This window comes from Terrapene carolina, unplaced genomic scaffold, assembly GCF_002925995.2.
Source record: "Terrapene carolina triunguis isolate 2854851 unplaced genomic scaffold, T_m_triunguis-2.0 Scaffold130, whole genome shotgun sequence".
NCBI lineage: Eukaryota > Metazoa > Chordata > Testudines > Emydidae > Terrapene > Terrapene triunguis.
This window is the reverse complement of record NW_020664481.1, coordinates 470,969-488,896: the sequence shown is the minus strand read 5'-3', so window position 1 is coordinate 488,896 and position 17,928 is coordinate 470,969. Positions and strand designations below refer to the sequence as shown.

Genomic DNA, 17,928 nt, shown 5'->3' with positions numbered 1-17,928 from the left:
GACCGAGATCAGGGCCCCGTCATGGCAGGCACTGCCCAGACTCTGACTGACATCACAGCCCATCATGCTGGGCACTGCAGACACACAATGAGAGTGCTTGACACAGAGATTACTACCAAAGCAGACAAAGGCAGGAGATTTACACCCCATAGTACAGACAGGCGCTGCGGCCCAGTGAGAATCAGTGACTGGCAAAGTCACACACCAATTCATTGGCCAGGAACTGAACCCCGCTCTCCCAAGCCTCAGCCCAGTGCCTTAACCACCAGGGCATCCTGCATGATCTTCCCTCTTTGGATTCCTGTTCCATTAACGGGCAGCACACTCGTTTGCGCTTGTATTTCCTACTTGTTCCACCTTTGGTTCGGATGCAGCTTGAAATGCTTAGCTGCAGCTGTACACAGACAGGGGCTTTTCCCCTACGGTGTCTTTAAAGGGGAGTTATTTTATGGGGAGATTTAATTTCTACCCACGTTATCTGGTGACCTATATAGATGCCACCACAGAATTTAATGCATTCTCTCCTCTCTCTGTGCCGTCCAGCTGCTGTGTCTTGCCTCAGACTTTTTATGAAGATCTGACTGTTGCATCCCCTCACTGCAGGCAGGTGCTCTCTTTCCTGGACCTAGTGTGAAAAGGTCGAGCTCACCTGCTTGCTGCTCACTCCCTAATCTGTGGTGCTAATAAAAGCACTGCTGTTGGATTTATCCTGAACCAAAATGAAAAATCATCTATTTGCACCATTTTAGTGTAAAACAGTACTTTAAAAAGCACCTGGACAGTTTTGCCCCAGCTAATAAATGAATACAGCAGCATTTCTATGACGCCCTGGGGTGCATGTGCGTGATGGGGTGTACAAACCCCATGCTGGAGAACAAGGGGTTAGGACACAGCTCTGGGCCCAGGCGGTCCCACCAGGTACAGCCACACCTGCAAAGCCTGCACAAGCCGGAAGTAGGGCTTAAAAGGCCCTGGAAGGGAACGGTTTGTTGCTCTGACCTGGAGGGGTGGGGGCAGAGGGCTGCCCATGAGCTCACTGACTGAGACCGGACCACAAAGACCTTAGCAAATCTACAAGGGGAGGCAGGGGACTGTGCAGATCAGAACCTTGATTTGAGATTCTTTGATTTACTCTGTGGGGAAGAAGGAGATTTGGGTAGGAAGTGGTCCCAGGGAGCAGCTGCTTAGCACCCCATGGTGCAGAGCGTAGCTGGCCACCATTGGGCCTTGGACCACAGCCCGGTGGAGAGGGTGGGGGTCTGGGCTCCCCTACCCCCTCCAAGAAGATGTGACAACAACAGGGGCTTCACTTTCGTGGAGAACCCAGCAGGGGAAGACTCTGATTGGTCAAGGGCCCAGGCCCCAAAGTCCCCATGCGAAAGGGAAGGACTAGAAAGCCGGGGCGGGGGAGTGCTGAAGAACAGTACTATACTGTATTTCAGGGGTGGGCAAACTATGGCCCGCGGGTCACATCCAGCCCATCAGACCATTTAATGTGGCCCTCAGCTCCCGCCAGGGAGTGGGGTCAGGGGTTTGCCCCGCTCCGGGCGGCTCCCAGGAAGCAGCCGACATGACCCCCCTCTGACTCATACGTAGTACACGGAGGTGTGGCCAGGCGGCTCTGCACACTGCCCCGTCCGCAGGTGCCACCCCTGCAGCTCCCATTGGCCGTGGTTCCCAGCCAATGGGAGCTCCCATTGGCCGTGGTTTCCAGCCAATGGGAGCTGCAGGGGTGGTGCCTGCGGACAGGGCAGCGTGCAGAGCTGCCTGGTCGCACCTTGGAGCCAGAGGGGGGACATGCTTCCAGGAGCTGCTTGCGGTAGGCACCGCCCAAAGCCTGCTCCCCTGAAGCCCCCCCATGCCACAGCCCTGATCCCCCTCCCACCCTCCAAAACCCTTGATCCCAGCCCAGAGCCTGCTCCTGCACCTCAAACCCCTCATCCCCAGCCCCACCCCAGAGCCCGCATCCCCAGCCAGAGCCCTCTTCCCCTCCCCATGCTCCAACAGCCTGCCCCATCCCTGATCTCTCTCCTGCCCTCCGAAACCCTTGATCCCAGCCCAAAGCCCCCTCCTGCACCACCAACCCCTCATCCCCAGCCCCACCCCAGACATTTTTAGGTTCTGATCTTACAGAGATCCTCTGCTTGGATCCATCTGTCTCTGTAGAACCTCACTGGGACTCTGCACAGGTGGATTCCTTCGCAAGGTCAGGGGCCAAGGGTGGAATTTTTACACATTCAGCATTTTAAGGATGTCCCTCCTGCACCAGTGCAGGGCACACTGTGTTGTCATCATTTGTTCAAATTAAGACAGAAAACTCAACCTTTTTCGGAGGAACATTTTTATAAAAAACACTGTTTTTTCATGCCAAGTGCCAGCGAGAGGGGGGCAGGAACCTGTGGCGGCAGACACAGCGAGGTGCTTCAGTTCCACACCCTCTCATTGCTCAGGCACAGCAGAAGGATTTTGCTCAAACTTTCCAAACCAAGTCACCTCTGGATGGAGCCTGGGAAGCTCATCCACTAAGGTCTGATGGTGAAAATGATACATGCGTCTCCATGGCTGCACAGATCCATCCTGCTCCAATACCTCGGGTGCAACGTAGTAATACTACCTAGTACTTACCTGGCATGTTTCACCCCCAAAGTGGCTCATGCACATGGCCAGGCAAGCAAAGGAGGCATAGTGCAGTACACAGAACAGAGGGGAAATGGTCCACATGCTCCACTGCAGGCACAATTGGCAACTTCAAAATGTGGGCCCCCTTGTGTGCACTCACAAAACGAATTACAGGTGGAAATCAAGTCCCTGTGCACTCAATTGCTGGCTTGTGCCCACAGCCAGGTCAGAAGTACAAATATGCACATTTGTCTCTGAGGCTCAAAAAGTGAAGGAATAAATTACTCCAAGGACAAGCAGGCGGCCCGGTGGAAATGCCCTCCATGAAGCAACAGACCATTCATTGTCTCCCGGTGTCACAGTGGCTCCTGTGGAGCAGCATGCCCGACAGACGTGCGCTACAGACTATTCACAACACATGTTGAATACCTGCTGTCACTCCAACGCAACAGGGCTTTCTGCTCCCGAAAAGCTGGAGTGAGACAGGCGCATTTTATCATCATCACTCGACCTTTTTCTGGGAGAAGCTTTTTCTGAGGAGCATTTTAATAAAAAGCTGGAAATATCCAGTCAAGCAATGGCCTGTCGCTGGGAATCTGTACAGAGAGCAAACTGATTCTGCAGACTGCTCTCTGCTGGAGCATGGCCTGGGCCTGGTGTGTCCATAGTTTGCATAACAGGATTCCTCTCCTGCTTGCTGGGTGCTCTGCTCCCCTTGGCGAACTGTCGTTTACTAAGACCACATTAAAAATACCATACAAGAAAAGGAAACGAAACAAGATAAACTAAATCAGACTTGGGCTAGACGACAAGGAAATAATTTATTTCCAGGTCCTAAAGAGACCTTGACAAAATAACAAGGATGAGAAAATCAACCTCCTGATTTTGTTTGGATAGAGGGAAAAAAGCAAAGTGATGCCATCAAACACCCAAAGAGTCTGCCAGCTCCTTCCTGTAGGGGGTGCTCATGAGCACAGTGTGGTGTGGGAGTGAAGCCAGCAGTGTTGCCTGGGCACCTCTGCAACCCGATCCCAGACAGGAGCTGAGCTGGGCTGCTCCAGACCATTGCATTTACAGATGGAATTAAAAATAAAAATGCAGAAGAGGTTGTGTGTGTTGGGGAGGGGTTGGCTGGTGCAGGATGCACAATTGGAAGCCAGTTTGGTAATTCAGAATACATACCCTGTAAGACTGCATCCTCTGCTAGACAATCCCTGGCAATTGCATGAGGCCCTTCCTAAAGCAAAGGCCAGTTCAGCAGGGGATTGGGCAGAGTGGTTCATTGTCCCAGAGGGAAAACACAAAAAAGTTCCTGAGGAAAGAGAGGCCTTTCTCCATTCTCTTACTCCTGAATTGGTGGCATTGTCTGGGAGTGACTGAGCATGCTCAAAGGCAGTGCTTTGGGGGTGGGAGGAACAGCTACCCGAGTAAAGCCTGTCTGACTGCCTGGTAAATGAAACAGGCCATTTATCTGGCTGCTTCTCTAAAATCAGTGGGGAAAAATCACAGTAAAGGACTAACAGACAACGTGTGGCATCCAGGACATGAGAGACTTGCACAGATACCAAGATAGGGGCGGCTCCCCCAGCCTTTGCAGCCATACTGAGACCCAGAGAGATGAGCAACTCTGCTTGTTCAAAGTTTAAATGCTGAATTCTGGCTGGCTTGGGAGAGTCTCCCAAAAAACACCTGAGTTGGGGACTCAGATGCTCAACAGCACGTGAGCCTTGAGTGGCTGCAGCAGGGGAGGGGGAACCTGTTGTCGCAGGAACAACAGGCAGAGACTATTATTTTTCTAACATGTCCTTCTAGCCCCCTCCGTACCACAGCATGGGGCTTTCTCTGCAGCTCAGGGCAATACAAACGGCTGGAAAACAGACCACAATAGAAAATGAACATGCACATACATTTATATTCAAACACAGTCTCCAAGGAATTGGCAACTGGGATAGAAAACACTGACTGTGGCTAGGCTAAGGGGACAAACCCAATGACTATGACAAGCCCCTTATCAGTTATGTATCAATTACGACATTGATTTTTCCCATATCAGCAGATAAGCTGCTGTAGCCGAGCTACACAGGAAGCTGCTTGTGTGCCCTGCTGAACAGGGCTCCAAAACGTTAGCTGGGATTTCACTGATCTGAAGATGTCCCTGCGATACTCAGCATGTCCCTCAAATGCCATTTTGTGGACCGCGGCATTCGGGCAGCCAGTGCTTTCCCACCTCATTGACCCCAGTTCTCACCCTCCAGCACTGCTCTTTGCCGGGAAGCTCCGAATTAACCGTACTATGTTTCCTGGTACTACATTGTGCTCGTACTTGACCACCCCCTTGGGGGACCGATGGCTCACACTCTCTGGTAATTTTTCCTAGAGCCCCCTGCTCGCCCTGAAATATAAACAGAACTCTTCTGCCAGCAGTTTCTGTGGAAACCTGAAGGGACTTTCACTCTAGGGCAAACTTGCAAAAATAAATAAATAAATAAATAAATAAATAAGTTGGGTTTGGGGGATTGCATGGCTTGGCTTTGCTGATGGCGCGTGGTGTCTGGCACCTCCACAAGGCCTGCTCCCAGAGCTGGGGTGGACTTGTCATCGAAGGCTGTGATCGACTGACCGATATTCAGTGGCTGAGGTGAAATGAGTTGTTAGTGTTGTCAGGCCTGTGCCTGCTGGAAAGTGCATCCACCTCACACCCACAAACGCAGCTGGCACTACTTGGCACTCTTGTTGGTTGCAGAATGTGGCTCAAGAACTGAATAGGCCAAAGAGGCTCACTCACTTCTCAGCCATCCAGGCTACCTCGTTTGGGGAGGCTGCAGCAGGCTGGCTGAAGTGCTGTGCCTGTGAGAGCATACACTGCAACCCATACGAACCTGAGACCTCAGGCCCTGGGGCTGGCTGAGAACTTCCCACAGAAAGCGCTATCCTTTAGGGATGCGCTGCATTCCCTCTACTGTTACCTCTACGACATGGGCTCAGAGAGCTTCCTCCTTCACATTTCAGCATCACTGCCCACAGTCCAGCCACATAGTCATAATCCCGTATTAGTGATATCACAGTTTGTTGCCATGGGGATCATTGGGATGCCAGAACCTCAGAACAATGACTTCACTGTGGATTAAGCAGGAGGGGTAGATGTTGGCATAAACATAAATATCTGTGATACATGGCAAAAATGGACAGGAAAATTCTAATAAAAACCATGAGGTGAAACCCAAGCCCAGTTCGGAAGCAAAGTATGTTTGACCCTAGTGTAAAAACTTCTCTTTAAAGGACCTGACCTAAGAACTAGCACCCAGGACCTCCAAAACGCAGCAAATGTAAACTGCTCCACTGATTGTAAGCAGCTGGGATCCTGCACAGAAACACCAGCTCGCCACAACTAGAGGAACTGAAATACAAGGAAAGAAGAAAGAGACTCAGAAAAATCAGTAAATATAAGGGGGAGAAAAACAGAACAAAAGTTAAAAGCTTGTTTCGCTCTGCAAGGAAAGCTCTTAAAAAAATCAAAGCACATCAGATGCTCTGAATCAAGTGACAAAAACAATTTAGACAACAAAAGGCTCCTCTTTCTTTCTTCCTCTCCTTAACCGGGCTCATTGAACAGATCGATTTAAATGATAATTTGTGGGGGGGAAATCCCATCCGAATTTTCTTGAATTAGATTTTCTCTTTCTTAAATTAACATGGAGTGCTTTAATGGAGATTGCTATGAAAGCGATTAGGATGGTAACAACAGCTCCTTTGGGCACTTCAGCCTCGCTATGTGTGTGCTACAGAGCCTCTAATAAGAGGCGGCTAACGAAGAGCACATCATAAAGCCATCACTCGCCCTGTCCAAAATGGTCCTTGATGTCTCTCCTTCCATGCCAGGGTGCGTGGTGGAGGGACTCTGCTATCTGGACGACATATTGTCCTTATTGTTTGACCTGAGCTTGCTTCCGCAGCAGCCCTCGAAGACATGGGAAGCCTGGAGAATCCCCAAGTTCGGAAATCATTCTCTCCGTCTCGTTGTGGGTTTTTGGTTAATTGTGGCTAGGATTCTTCGCTCTCCTCCTCACCTTTATGCCCGGCATAGAGAGCCGCCAGCTGCCGGAAGCGCGGCCCCCAGCTGCTCAGATAGGAGAAGTCCTGTTCTGAGCTGGTGGACCAGGTGTTGATGGAGCTCAAGGACGGGACAGGGGAGTCTGAGCCCTCGAAGGCGTAGGTTTGGAACGAGTCGTATGGTGGGACAGACAGATCCTTGTCCGCCTGATCCACCTTCCTGCTGATGTAGTCTCTGAACATGGAGAAGTCCAGGTCTGGGTTCTGGAACCACTGTGGGAGGGCATGGAGCTCGGAGGGCAAGTTACTAGTCATGCCCCCGTCTCCCGGCCCTCCCCCGCCGTCGCTGCCTTTGAGCTCACTGAAGTCATACAGGCTGCGTAGGGCTGACATGTCGTAGGCCTCGGTGTCCTGCTCCCCACCTCCCTCATCGTTGTACTTGATGACATTGTCCCTCATGTCCTCATCCTCCTCTGACGTCAGATGGCTCTTGTGGTGTCGCTTCAGAGTGAGGATTAGGAGAACCAGCACTGGAGAGGGAAAGAGACGTCAGTGGGGCAGCACGCCTGGGAGACGAGCTGGGGAGAGGGCAGAGAGTGAGCGTGAACGGCTCCCTCTCTAGCAGTGGAGGGGCTGCCTGCATTCAGGGCTGGTGTGCAGGGCAAGGGACATGGCGCCCAAATGGCCCATTCATGGCGGAAGAACATGCCCCCAGGGAGGGAAGACCAGAGCTGCAGCCCTCTTGGCTGGTGGGAATTGGCGTCACTGGCCAGTTCGCCAGCTGAGGGCCAGGCCCATAGCGACGACATTCTGCTGTCGCTGTCCCTGGGTCCCCAGTGGGGGACAGTGCAGGCTGGAGCTAGTGCTGGTCTCTGTGGTGTGTGCCAGAGAACTGGGGCAGCTGCATTCTCCATAGCCACCAGGGCACTCACCCCCCAGGAGGGGAAAGTGCAACAGAGATGGAAGGATGGGTTCTGAGAGAGACAAGGAGAAAAGGGGGAGCAGGGCATGGCAGCAGCAGAATGGCTGGAGGGTGATTCTGGAGCAGATGGCACAGAGTGGGAGCAGCAAGATGCAGATGAGTCCTGGATTATCAGCTATTCATCCCATCACCTTTAGCGCACTGATGTGCACTTTATTTGTTTGTGGGCAATTAGGCAGAAATTTGTTTGCACTGCGTTGGAAAATGAAACCGATGTAAAGTGCACCCTGTGGAAAGGGTTTTCTAAAGAGAGACTTCTCCAGCAATGCCCGGGGTCCTGCATGTTCCCTGACAATGCTCAGCCAGCAGGGACACCGCAGGGTGGGAAGTGACTCTGTTGATCATCTCCGTTATTTTAAACATGAGCTCCTCCCTTGACATGTGCAAACAGGCCTGTGTGTGGCGGCCTCCCTCTGCCCAGACCCAGTCTGTGCCTGCCCAAACAAGGGAGGAGGCACGCTATGTGGAGGGATCTTCCTGCCCCATGTAATCACTGCCATCCCCAGAACAGGTCTCAGCCAGACCCAGTGTCACAGGAGCCGATGACACTCCCAGGCATGGAGCCTAACGCTCAGGGAACAATTGATCAGTCAGACCAACGGGAGAGGCGGGGGCTCCTACGTATCAGAGTCATGACAGGGACTCGGACAACAATCATATTCCTTGTTTATTTAGACTTTAATGCTGACCCACCCCCACAAGGCCTTTCACTAGACAACATCTTGCTGTGTCCAAGTCTCCTGTCACTGTTACCTTCCCTGGCTTCCTCTGTGTGCTTGGGACCCTGCTTGTCTTCAGTTCAACTGTGAGCAACTCAGGGCAGGGCTCAGCTCTGGGCGTCATTGCAACAGAAACACTGTCCCTTCTCTGCATAAGGAGCTCTCTGAGATGCCAGCACAAGGGGTGTTAAAAAACCGGCTAGCACAACACTCCAGCTTTTGCCTGTGTGTCACGTGGTCACGCAGGATGCTGGTCCATCTGCAGGTGGCTTGGGACACTTCCATAAACCAAGTTCTGGAGGCTCTCGGACTTGGCATGGAATGGGCTCCATGCACGGAGGCTTCTCTGGATGGAGGGTTCCTGTCTGAAATCAGCTCGGGCAGGCTTCTCCCTGCAGGACAGGTGAATTTACTGCCTCTCCTGCTCTGCAGAAAACCATCAAGGAGTCAGGTGGCAAAGGTGAGAAGCTGCTGTCGGACCGGTGCCAAACAGCAGGGACATTCCAGCCCAGAGACAGCTGCACTCACTGATGTGTTTGTGAGAGGATAGGAGAAAGAGAAGAGAGATGTAGGGGAGGGAGGAGGGAGGAGAGGAAGAGCACGGCTAAAGAGAGGCAGGCTGGGACACTCACCGATCAGGATGAGGATGCAAACCAAGAGTGCGATGAGAGCGCCGGGGCTCAGCGTTGCAGACATGACGTAGGCTGTACTGTTACAGGACTGGATGGCCCCTGTGCTGTCACAACCACACACCCGGATGGTCAGAGTCCCCGTGCTGCTCAGGGCGGGAGGCCCACTGTCCACCACCAGAATGGGAAGGAAGTAAATGTCCTGCTCCTGGCGGTTAAAGCCCACTCTCCGCGTGTGCACCGCGGCCGTGTTGTCTGGAGAGAGCAAGAAACCCACAAGCAGTGTCACCGCCAGTGCCCACAGAAAGCTTCACCAAACAGCCCCGGCCCCTTACTGCCAGCATGAGAGAAACATGCCATCCCAACCGCCCTCCTCACCATGCTGCTCCTCCCACGCTTCCTCTGGCTCTGCCACTGGAAGAAGCAGCAATGCCTCCAACCCACCAGTGGGCCTGACATGCATTCTCAAACATGTATAGCAGGTGCCTATGCACCCAGCTGGCATGAACACTCCCACAGGAGCTGGCCTCTTCAGACTGCACTGAAAATACGGCTTGGGAGTCTGGTTTGCCTGAATCCCCACCCAAGCCCAATGGCCTGTGGCAGTCTGGGGCAGCTCCCTAAACCAAGTGCATGGCACAAAAGTGAGACTAATGGTGACAGGGAGATGGGAGGCAGCAGCAGCACATGGGTATCAAACACTCGGGTAAATAACACACGGAAAGCAGAGGAAGCACAAACATTTTCAGAAAATCTTCTGATCGCTCCAGTGTCCATGCCGAGGTTCTCCTGGAGCAAGCTGCCAGGCCTCAGACGCTGAGAGGGGATCAAAGACCGTCACAAGATCAGAGATACAGCTCCTGGGCCAACTAGCTCAGCCCCTGAGCCAGGCAGGACTCGAGGGACGCCAGCTGCAGTCTGAAACACTGTTTTCCTTGTCTCCATGTGTCAACATGCACCTGGAGCCATGGGCCAGGTCTACTGAGAGATCCCAAGGCCAGAAGGGGCCATTGTGAGCGTCTGGTCTGACCTTCTGCGTAACACAGGCCAAAGAACTGCCCCAGAACGATTTCTAGAGCAGACCTAGGTCTTAGTCTGAGGTTCGGGGCCACCTCCGAACTTCCTAAGGGGCAGGAGGAACTCTTTGTAAGCTTCCAGCCTGTCATGTTTTCTGCCACCCCAGCCTCAAGGTGCTTTAACAATATTTTAAAAACTCAATCCATACCGAGGAGAACAGAGAGTAACGACCAGCCCCCAGGCAAAGAGCAGCCAGATGCTGTAACACCAGCTGCTTACTGGGCACCGACACTGACCTGGAAACTGGGAGAGTGATTCTAGCTCATAATCCAGGCTACCTGGAGCAACAGGACTGGGGAAAGGGGATGAGGGACAGCATGGCTGCCTTTCCCCACTTCTGGAGAGTCCTGACCACGGGAAAGCAGCAGAGAGGAAATACAGGGGGAGGACCTGCACTACCAATGGAAGAATTGTAACCAAATGTCAGAAGTGGCTGCTGAATCTGCCTGCCCTCTTTACTGAAATGTAAATGGCCCACTGACAGCAGGGTGGGCTGCTGCATGCAAACTCCCTCCCCATCCCAGCTGATGTATGCTGGCCTGGCCCCTTTCTGTACCAATCAGCTTTTCGATCGGCAAAGACATCTGCTCTAATTGTGGCCGTTATGGAAATGGGCATGTGGACTGGGAGCTGTGCGGGCTGAGAAGTCACTGACGGGGCAGCACGCTGTGCGAGTCAGGGTCGATGTGCTGGCCATGCAAAGACCAGGAAGTCAGGAGTCCATGGAGCTTGGTGTTGTTCCTGCTTTGAGCAGGGGGTTGGACTAGGTGACCTCCTGAGGTCTCGTCCAAGCCTGATATTCTATGATTCTATGAGCTGTGGGCATGGCAAAGGCCTATAACCAGGAGATCGGGATAGGCCTTAGAGAAGTTGTGAAAGAGCAAGAGGAGCACAATGGAAACAAACCAATGGGCAGAGAACATTATGGCAAGGGCAGAACCCACCAGCAGCCAGGGGCCGATTTCCGTCCTGATCCGGCGGTGCAATGGGGCCAGAAACAAGAGAATCTGGCCCCATGGGAACTGCCCCAGAGTAGGGGGAATTCTTGGGTTGCACAGAGCTGGTCCAGTGACTCTACCGCTCCCCTTGGCAGGCCTGGGAGTAGTTGGGGAAAATGAGGCATGGCAGGACTATCTCAATGTTCCAGCTCTTCTTGGGATGCTGGAATAGCCCCTTGCTTAGGTAGAGGCTGGAGAAGCCAAGGCTGCTCTAACTTACACCAGGGACTATCGGAGCCGCGAAAGTGGAGCAAAGTCCTGTGCTGAGCAGTTCGGTCACACCCAAGAACTGGGGTCACGGCTCACCCTGCCACTGTCCTGATGTGTGTCAAGCCATCACTTAGTCACACACACTTTGGCCTGAACACTTTGTAGCAAGGTCCCTGTTTTCCAGGGCTTGGTCTCCAGAGTCAGACTCTGCAGCAGACTCAGGTACATTATGAGGTTTTTATTGACTAAATACACCAATGCTGGAAGCAGTCAGCACAGCTTCCCTTCTGGCACGTCTTGGGATATTCTGCGCCTCTCTCGTCACTTCCCTATTGAGGGCGGGTGACTTCCACAACTCGTACTCCTACTCTGCCTGTTGTGCAGGCTGGTCGCCCCCGTGGTCGTCTTCCATCCAGAATAACTGCAAGCGCCAGCTTACCGATCTAGCTCTCGCGTCTCATAGCCTAGCCTCACATCCCCCACATCGTTCTTAACTGGAGCAACCCGCACTAGGCCCCGTACAACCCCATTTCATTTCCTGTCACTGCGTCCAACTACTCGACCATGTCAACATCTTCATCTCCATTGCGGCGACATACTGATTTCCTTTCCTGGGGGTGCCCAAGTCGCTGTTCAGTACATGACGATGGGCTGAATTACAGTTTTATGCACTCTGCCTTTTAACTTTATTGGTATCTTTTTGTCACAGAGAACTGGGGTTGTTGGGATCCACTAGGCATAGCTACCAGGTAACTCGGGAGAGCGGAAGGCCAAAGTGTCGATGAAACTCTTTTGCTTTGGGCCTATCTGAAACCCCCAGACTCCATCTTGTGAACTCTCATCTACTTCTGTGCTAACTGCTTACATGTTAAAGTAGAAATGTATTGGTCAGTGTTTCTAGCAGATGGCTGCAGTTTCACTCACTCTAGCAGAAATAATAGAGATAAGGAGGGAACAGAGAGATAGTTAGTTTGTAGCTGTTTTCCCATATATCCCCAAGGTATTTAGTGCAAAGGGTCAAGGAACGTACCGTGTTCTCCCTTCAAAATGACAAATGTATCCGCAACAGATGTCTCTTGTATCCCCTTCCCCAAAATAATATGTATTCTGTGTAACCTGTTATCTATTGGTCAGCATAATGACGTAAAAAGGATGAGAACTGAGTTGTTTGTTACTGATTATAAAAAGGGCCTATGTCGCCCATGTAAGGTGTGTCTCCTCTGGCACGAGCCGAGGTGCACCCTCTCAGCTGACTGACAAATAAAGAACCTGGTACCTGTCTTTATGTCTCTCCGTGCCTCCTTGGTGTAATTAGGTAAGCTCCGGGGGGAAACGAGCCCTATTTGGCTAACAGGGTCAGCCCCCACCACGCTCACCACGCAGCTTTGGTTTTGTTCCAAGTATCACTCAGGAGGTCACCATCAGCAGCAACCACTGACCCCGGTATTTAAATACTTTCACGCTTCTAGGCAATCGGCCTGTGATGTCCTTTATGGTGAGTCCTCCTCCTGCAGTTAGCACAGCCGGTCTTACCAGCCTTCACTCTAAGCCCAGCCCACTCACAACTACGTTGCCACTGTTCAAAGTTGGCTTGTAGGGTCTCACAATCTTCCGCACACATCTCTGAGTCCTCAGCGAACAGCATGTTCCCAAGCAGCTAGCTCCCTTCCTATCTTCTCATTTATCACGTCCATGACAGGCACAAACTGAAAGGGGCGCAACGCTGACCCCTGAGCTCCAGTACTTACTGGAAATTCTCTCCTGTAGCCCCTGTTAGTTTGGACCAGGCCAGTCCCACCACTGTACATATCCGGGGTAAGACAAAAGTACCTTCTGGCACACTGGCTCTTGCGAACTCCACCAGGCTGGTTTTGTTGGTAGACAATCATACGCCTTTTCCAGGCCCACAAAGACCATACCCAGCTGCTGTCTCTTCTCTGAACTTCTCCATGAGTATTTGTAGCACAAATTCAGCATCAGATGTGCTTCTTCCCGACATGAATCCATATGGACTGTTCCAAATTTAAACCATTCCACAGAGACGCTTTTCAAAAGCCTTCTACCACACCTTTATAGCATGTGACATCAGCTTAAGTGGGGGATAACAACACACACAGTGTAATATCTCCTTTATGTTTAAAAACAGGCAACACAAAGCTTTGATGCCATTCACCTGGCGTTTTCCCTTTCTTCAGGGAGATTGCCCCCCGTTATCAGTTTGCCACAGTTCTCTGTATTACCAGCGGATAACTGCACTGCAGACATTGTCAGGGGAACCAGAGGCTTTGGCACCTGGGCAGGGGGCAGCTGGGATGTCCAGCACATGGGAAACAGGAAAAAGGCATCTCCTCTTCTCCTTAGGGCACAGAACCTGCTTTAAAGAGCTCACTCTCACTCCGAATGCGAAACACAGGGCAACAGATTAGCTAGTTACCCATATAGCACATGCCATAATGCTGATGTTAGTCTCAACTCAGACAGGGCCAACGTTCACAGGGATTCCTTTGAATAGACACCACACAGACAGATACTGATTTTTTAACCATGTTTCAACATATTATAATTTCCCCTAGGATATGTCATCCATGTGTCCATGTGAGTGACAAGGTGGGTGAGGCCTCCCTGCAATTGAGCCCCGCGAGCCTGGATCAGTGGCCGTGGCCGAGCAACCAGGTCTTTCATTGTGGTGTAGACGCACCCTTTGCGACTCACGTGCCATGAGCTTCGTAATTCTCAAGTTGTTGCTCTTGTGGGATGGCCAGCCTCAGGGTATGTTACACTGCAATGGGGCTGGCCTGGGTCAGCTGGCTTGGGCTGCAGGCTATTAAATTGCAGTGTAGACCTTGCAACTCAGGCTGGAGCTGGGCTCAGAGGTCGCATGGGCGGGCGGGTGTCTCAGAGCCTGGGGTTCCAACGTGAGCCCCAATGCCTACACTGCTATTTTATAGCCCCACAGCCCAAACACCATGAGCCCTGTCACTTGACCAGGGCTCTGAGACTCGGTGCCGCAGCTTTTACTACCATGTAGACGCACCCTCCATTTCTGGGGTCGCCTGATAAAACATCTTTCATGAATGGGACGGAAAGCGACATCTCTGAGGCGGGGGATGCTGTGAGAGGAAGCAGCAGCCTGTCTGTAGGAGTAAATGCTGAGGAGCCGCCATGACTGTGAAGTTTTGTTTATTGTTATGCGAACCACTTGCATAGTAATAAGATCCTTAGCTTGCTGCTGCTGCCTCAGCTCGCTGTGGTGTAGCAGGACAAAGGGAGGTATAAACAATATTAACATCACTGTCATAGCAGGGGACTAGGACTCCATCTCTGTCCAGTTTAGCTAGACACCAAGTTAGGTGCTTGGCACTGTGAAGTGACAGGATGGAGAAGCACACTGTTATATTAATTGTAATAGAACACTTGCCAGTCCATGGGAAACTCTGAAGTTCTGCCCATCTGGACCCAGTGGACATACCAGCAGGGAATATGCACAAGTCTACTAATAAGCCTGAGAACTTGGGGTAGAGAAATCTTGGCTCAGTGGGTCTGACCCTGGCCCCTGTTTGGGGCTTTCTGCTCACCGCCAGATCTGGGTGAGGGACTGATGCCAGGCCAGCTCTCGCTCCGAGATGTTTCTCAGATAGGAGTTTTGTACTTTGGAGCTGTTCCAGTGTCTCTGGCAGACACCTATTTAGCTCTTTGTAAATATGTACTTAGCACCAGTTCCTAGTGTTGTTTGGGAAGCACATCAGAATGCTGGCAACACCCATTTTGTTTACAGTCAGCTCCAGCTCACGTTAGAGAAAGACCTGCTACAACAACACACCGATTTCAAAATGATTTGTATAAGTACAGAATACAAATACGTGTGAGTCCCTCAGTGAACGGCACCTACTCACTTCAGCTCTGATATTGATGGAACAACACATGCAGCACTTTGAATCACTACGTCCATAACCCCCCAACTCCCCCACAAAGGAAAGAGGAAGCATTTTGATTGTTCTGTCCACAAAGTCAAAACAAAAGCAGCCAACAACATTTAAATATCACACAGACTGTCAGGCAGCTGCCTGACCGAGCTCCAAAAGGCACAGCCCATAGAAGGGTCGGAGAACTTCAACAGATACACATAACTCAGTGGCAGAGAGTTAGACAAAATTAAAAGACTACAAAACTCTTTATTTCAAACTGCTTAACACACTGTTTTCTCTCCCTGAGCAGGGCCAAGCAAGCACCGGATCCAGAGCGGAGACCCACACAGATCTTCATGGCTATAACAAAAGCAGAAAAGGCCTGGTAGTTCATTTAGCTCATCACCAAGCCAATGCCGGACTACTGGTTAGACAGTCTCAGAGTTTCAACATTAGGCACTTTCCCCAGATATTCAGCCACATTTCCCTTTTCTCAGTTTAATCCCATAACTAACCCCACATCCCCTCCTTCTCTCCTTGCTTGGTGTTTACATCCTTCAGTAATTTGTAGAGTGTTCTCCTGGCCCCTCTCCTTAGCTGTTGCATAGCCAAATAGTCAGATGTATCCCTCTGTCGTCACAGGTCAGTCCTCTCCTCTGGCCCCATTGTCATCATCTTTGTAATGGCTCTTCTCTGAACATCCTCACATTTGCTAATTCCTTTGCAGAACTGAGATGCCTTAAGCAGAGGGCAGTATTCTCTCAGCAGGTACCGTCCCACCAGTGCTGTGCTGCAGATGATCATTGTGAATATAGACCAAAGGGGTCAAAATCATCTTCTTGATCCACAGCTTTTCAACTTTGAGGTGACAATGAGGTTATCTGTATGGTGAAGTATTTGGGGCTCTTCCATGCTTGCATGTGTTTGCTGCCTGGCACACGCTAGGCAGTACTCTTGCATGCATCATCCTCTGCTTGTGAAGCCCACAAACCATTTTTTCCCCCCGCTACCATCATACATTTCAAGCACTTCCCTTCTGTGCTGTCCCCAGATTGCCACATACTGCCCTCCTACTAATCACCTGGGTGATTGCTTCCCACATACGCGACATCACTTTTCCAGAGAGTCTCCCCTATTATTTCCTGCCCATGTCTTGCTCGCCTTGAGGACCAGACTAATAAAACAGGGCCCAAACCTGCCGTGAACAAAGTGTCCAGAACCCAGCCCTTGTTACTGGTACAGAGGAGGAAAGTTTGGGAACACAAGTGATAACCATGTCACAAGGCATAACCAGGTATAGTAAAACAGGTAAGTCTCTCAGAGTCTTTCTGCAAACAAACTCTGCTGAGGGCAGCAAGAGCTCTTTTTTCATAAGTCGATCTAAAATAGGAGAAAAAAGAAAGCAGATGAGAGCAATCAAATCCCCGGGTTGGATTTTCAGATCCTCGCTCCTCCTGCACTCGCCGGGCCAGAATAAGCATCTGTCTTCCCCTTCTCGAACAGCTGTTCCACACCTTTAGTATCCCAGGACATGCAGACTTTTTACAGTATATAACTCCCAGGTCAGTAGGCAACCATACTGCAGTTGTAGCTTCCCTCTGCCTTAAAGGTTTCTCTGAAAAGAATAAAATTCCCTTCTCTGACTTCTGTGGCAGGGCTCAGGTCTGGTGGGAAAGAATTCTTGATTGTTTGCATTTTACTTCTTCCTTACCCAAAATTCTCTGAGCTTCAGGCATCATTATTGCTCTGGCCCCATTGCCTTTTTCTTTGCCTGGGTGGGGATGAAGTGCTCCCTTTCCTTCTCTGTCAGATCAGTTTCTATGTCATGCAGAGTGGGTAACGGAATCTCCACTGGAGCTGGAGTATCTGTTACCTCTATCCTCAGGCACTCCCAGAATCCTGATTGTCAAGATTTCCAAGTCTTCCATCGCCCATTATGCTGCTCTTAATTAGACCTTTAGAGAGCTGAGACATCTGCTTGTCTAGCCCCTAAGCTTTGGAGTCGGTAGGCTCCATGTGTCACTCCGTATTAGCTACCAGACTTTCCAGGCTGCTGAGATGAGATTCCCTCTACTCTCCCTTCCAATGCAGTTAGTATTTCTTGGAGAACATGATTTTTGGCCATAATTGTCTCAAATGCTTCTCTAATCAATTTGCTCAGGCCAGGCAGAGCCAGCAGAGGAGAGGCAGGAGTCCTAGGATGGTGACAACATCTGGAAGGCCGCAGACTGGACGGGGCAGAAAGTCAGCTTTTTCCATTCTATCTTTGCCTTTAGGCAGCTCGACTGTTGTTCTGCTTCCTTCTGGACATGGCCACCCACTGGCTGTGCTTCTGCGAGGAGTGTAGAACAATGCCGCACCGCTGGAAAGGTTCACTTCAAAGCTTCATCTTTCAACACAGCGCTAGCAGATGGTGCTATGAGTGAAGCAGGCTCACTTTGCTGTGTTAGAAGAACAGGGCCCATGTGGCTTTGTCAGGATGGACTCTGAAAGTCCTGTGGGATAGGAGCTTGTATGGGAACTGGGTCAGAACAATACAACAAAGAAACTGGCACAGAATGTGAGTAAGCGCTCAATGAGCTCTGCCCCGACTCGCGGTTTTGCAGCTCAGCAGGAAAGTGAGTGAGCGCCCTGCAAACACCCAGGAAGAGCAGCAGCAAAGCAGGGTGACCCCTGCGGATACAAACGAGTGAACCATTACCAAAGCCCCTGGCTCTCACAGACAGGATAAGCAGTAAG

General features: G+C 51.2%; 1 protein-coding gene across 1 annotated transcript in view; it reads right to left on the bottom strand.

Moving 5' to 3' along the window:
* Positions 1-4,946: 4,946 nt before the first annotated feature.
* CDH22 (cadherin 22) overlaps positions 4,947-17,928 on the bottom strand; it is a 94,940-nt gene continuing 81,958 nt past the window's right edge. Inside the window, exons 10-11 of the mRNA XM_026652774.2 lie at positions 9,003-9,254; positions 4,947-7,199 (exon numbers count right to left, since the gene is read on the bottom strand). Coding sequence (XP_026508559.1) covers positions 6,661-7,199; positions 9,003-9,254 — 791 coding nt within the window. The 3' untranslated portion in view covers positions 4,947-6,660. The remainder of the gene's footprint in view (positions 7,200-9,002; positions 9,255-17,928) is intronic.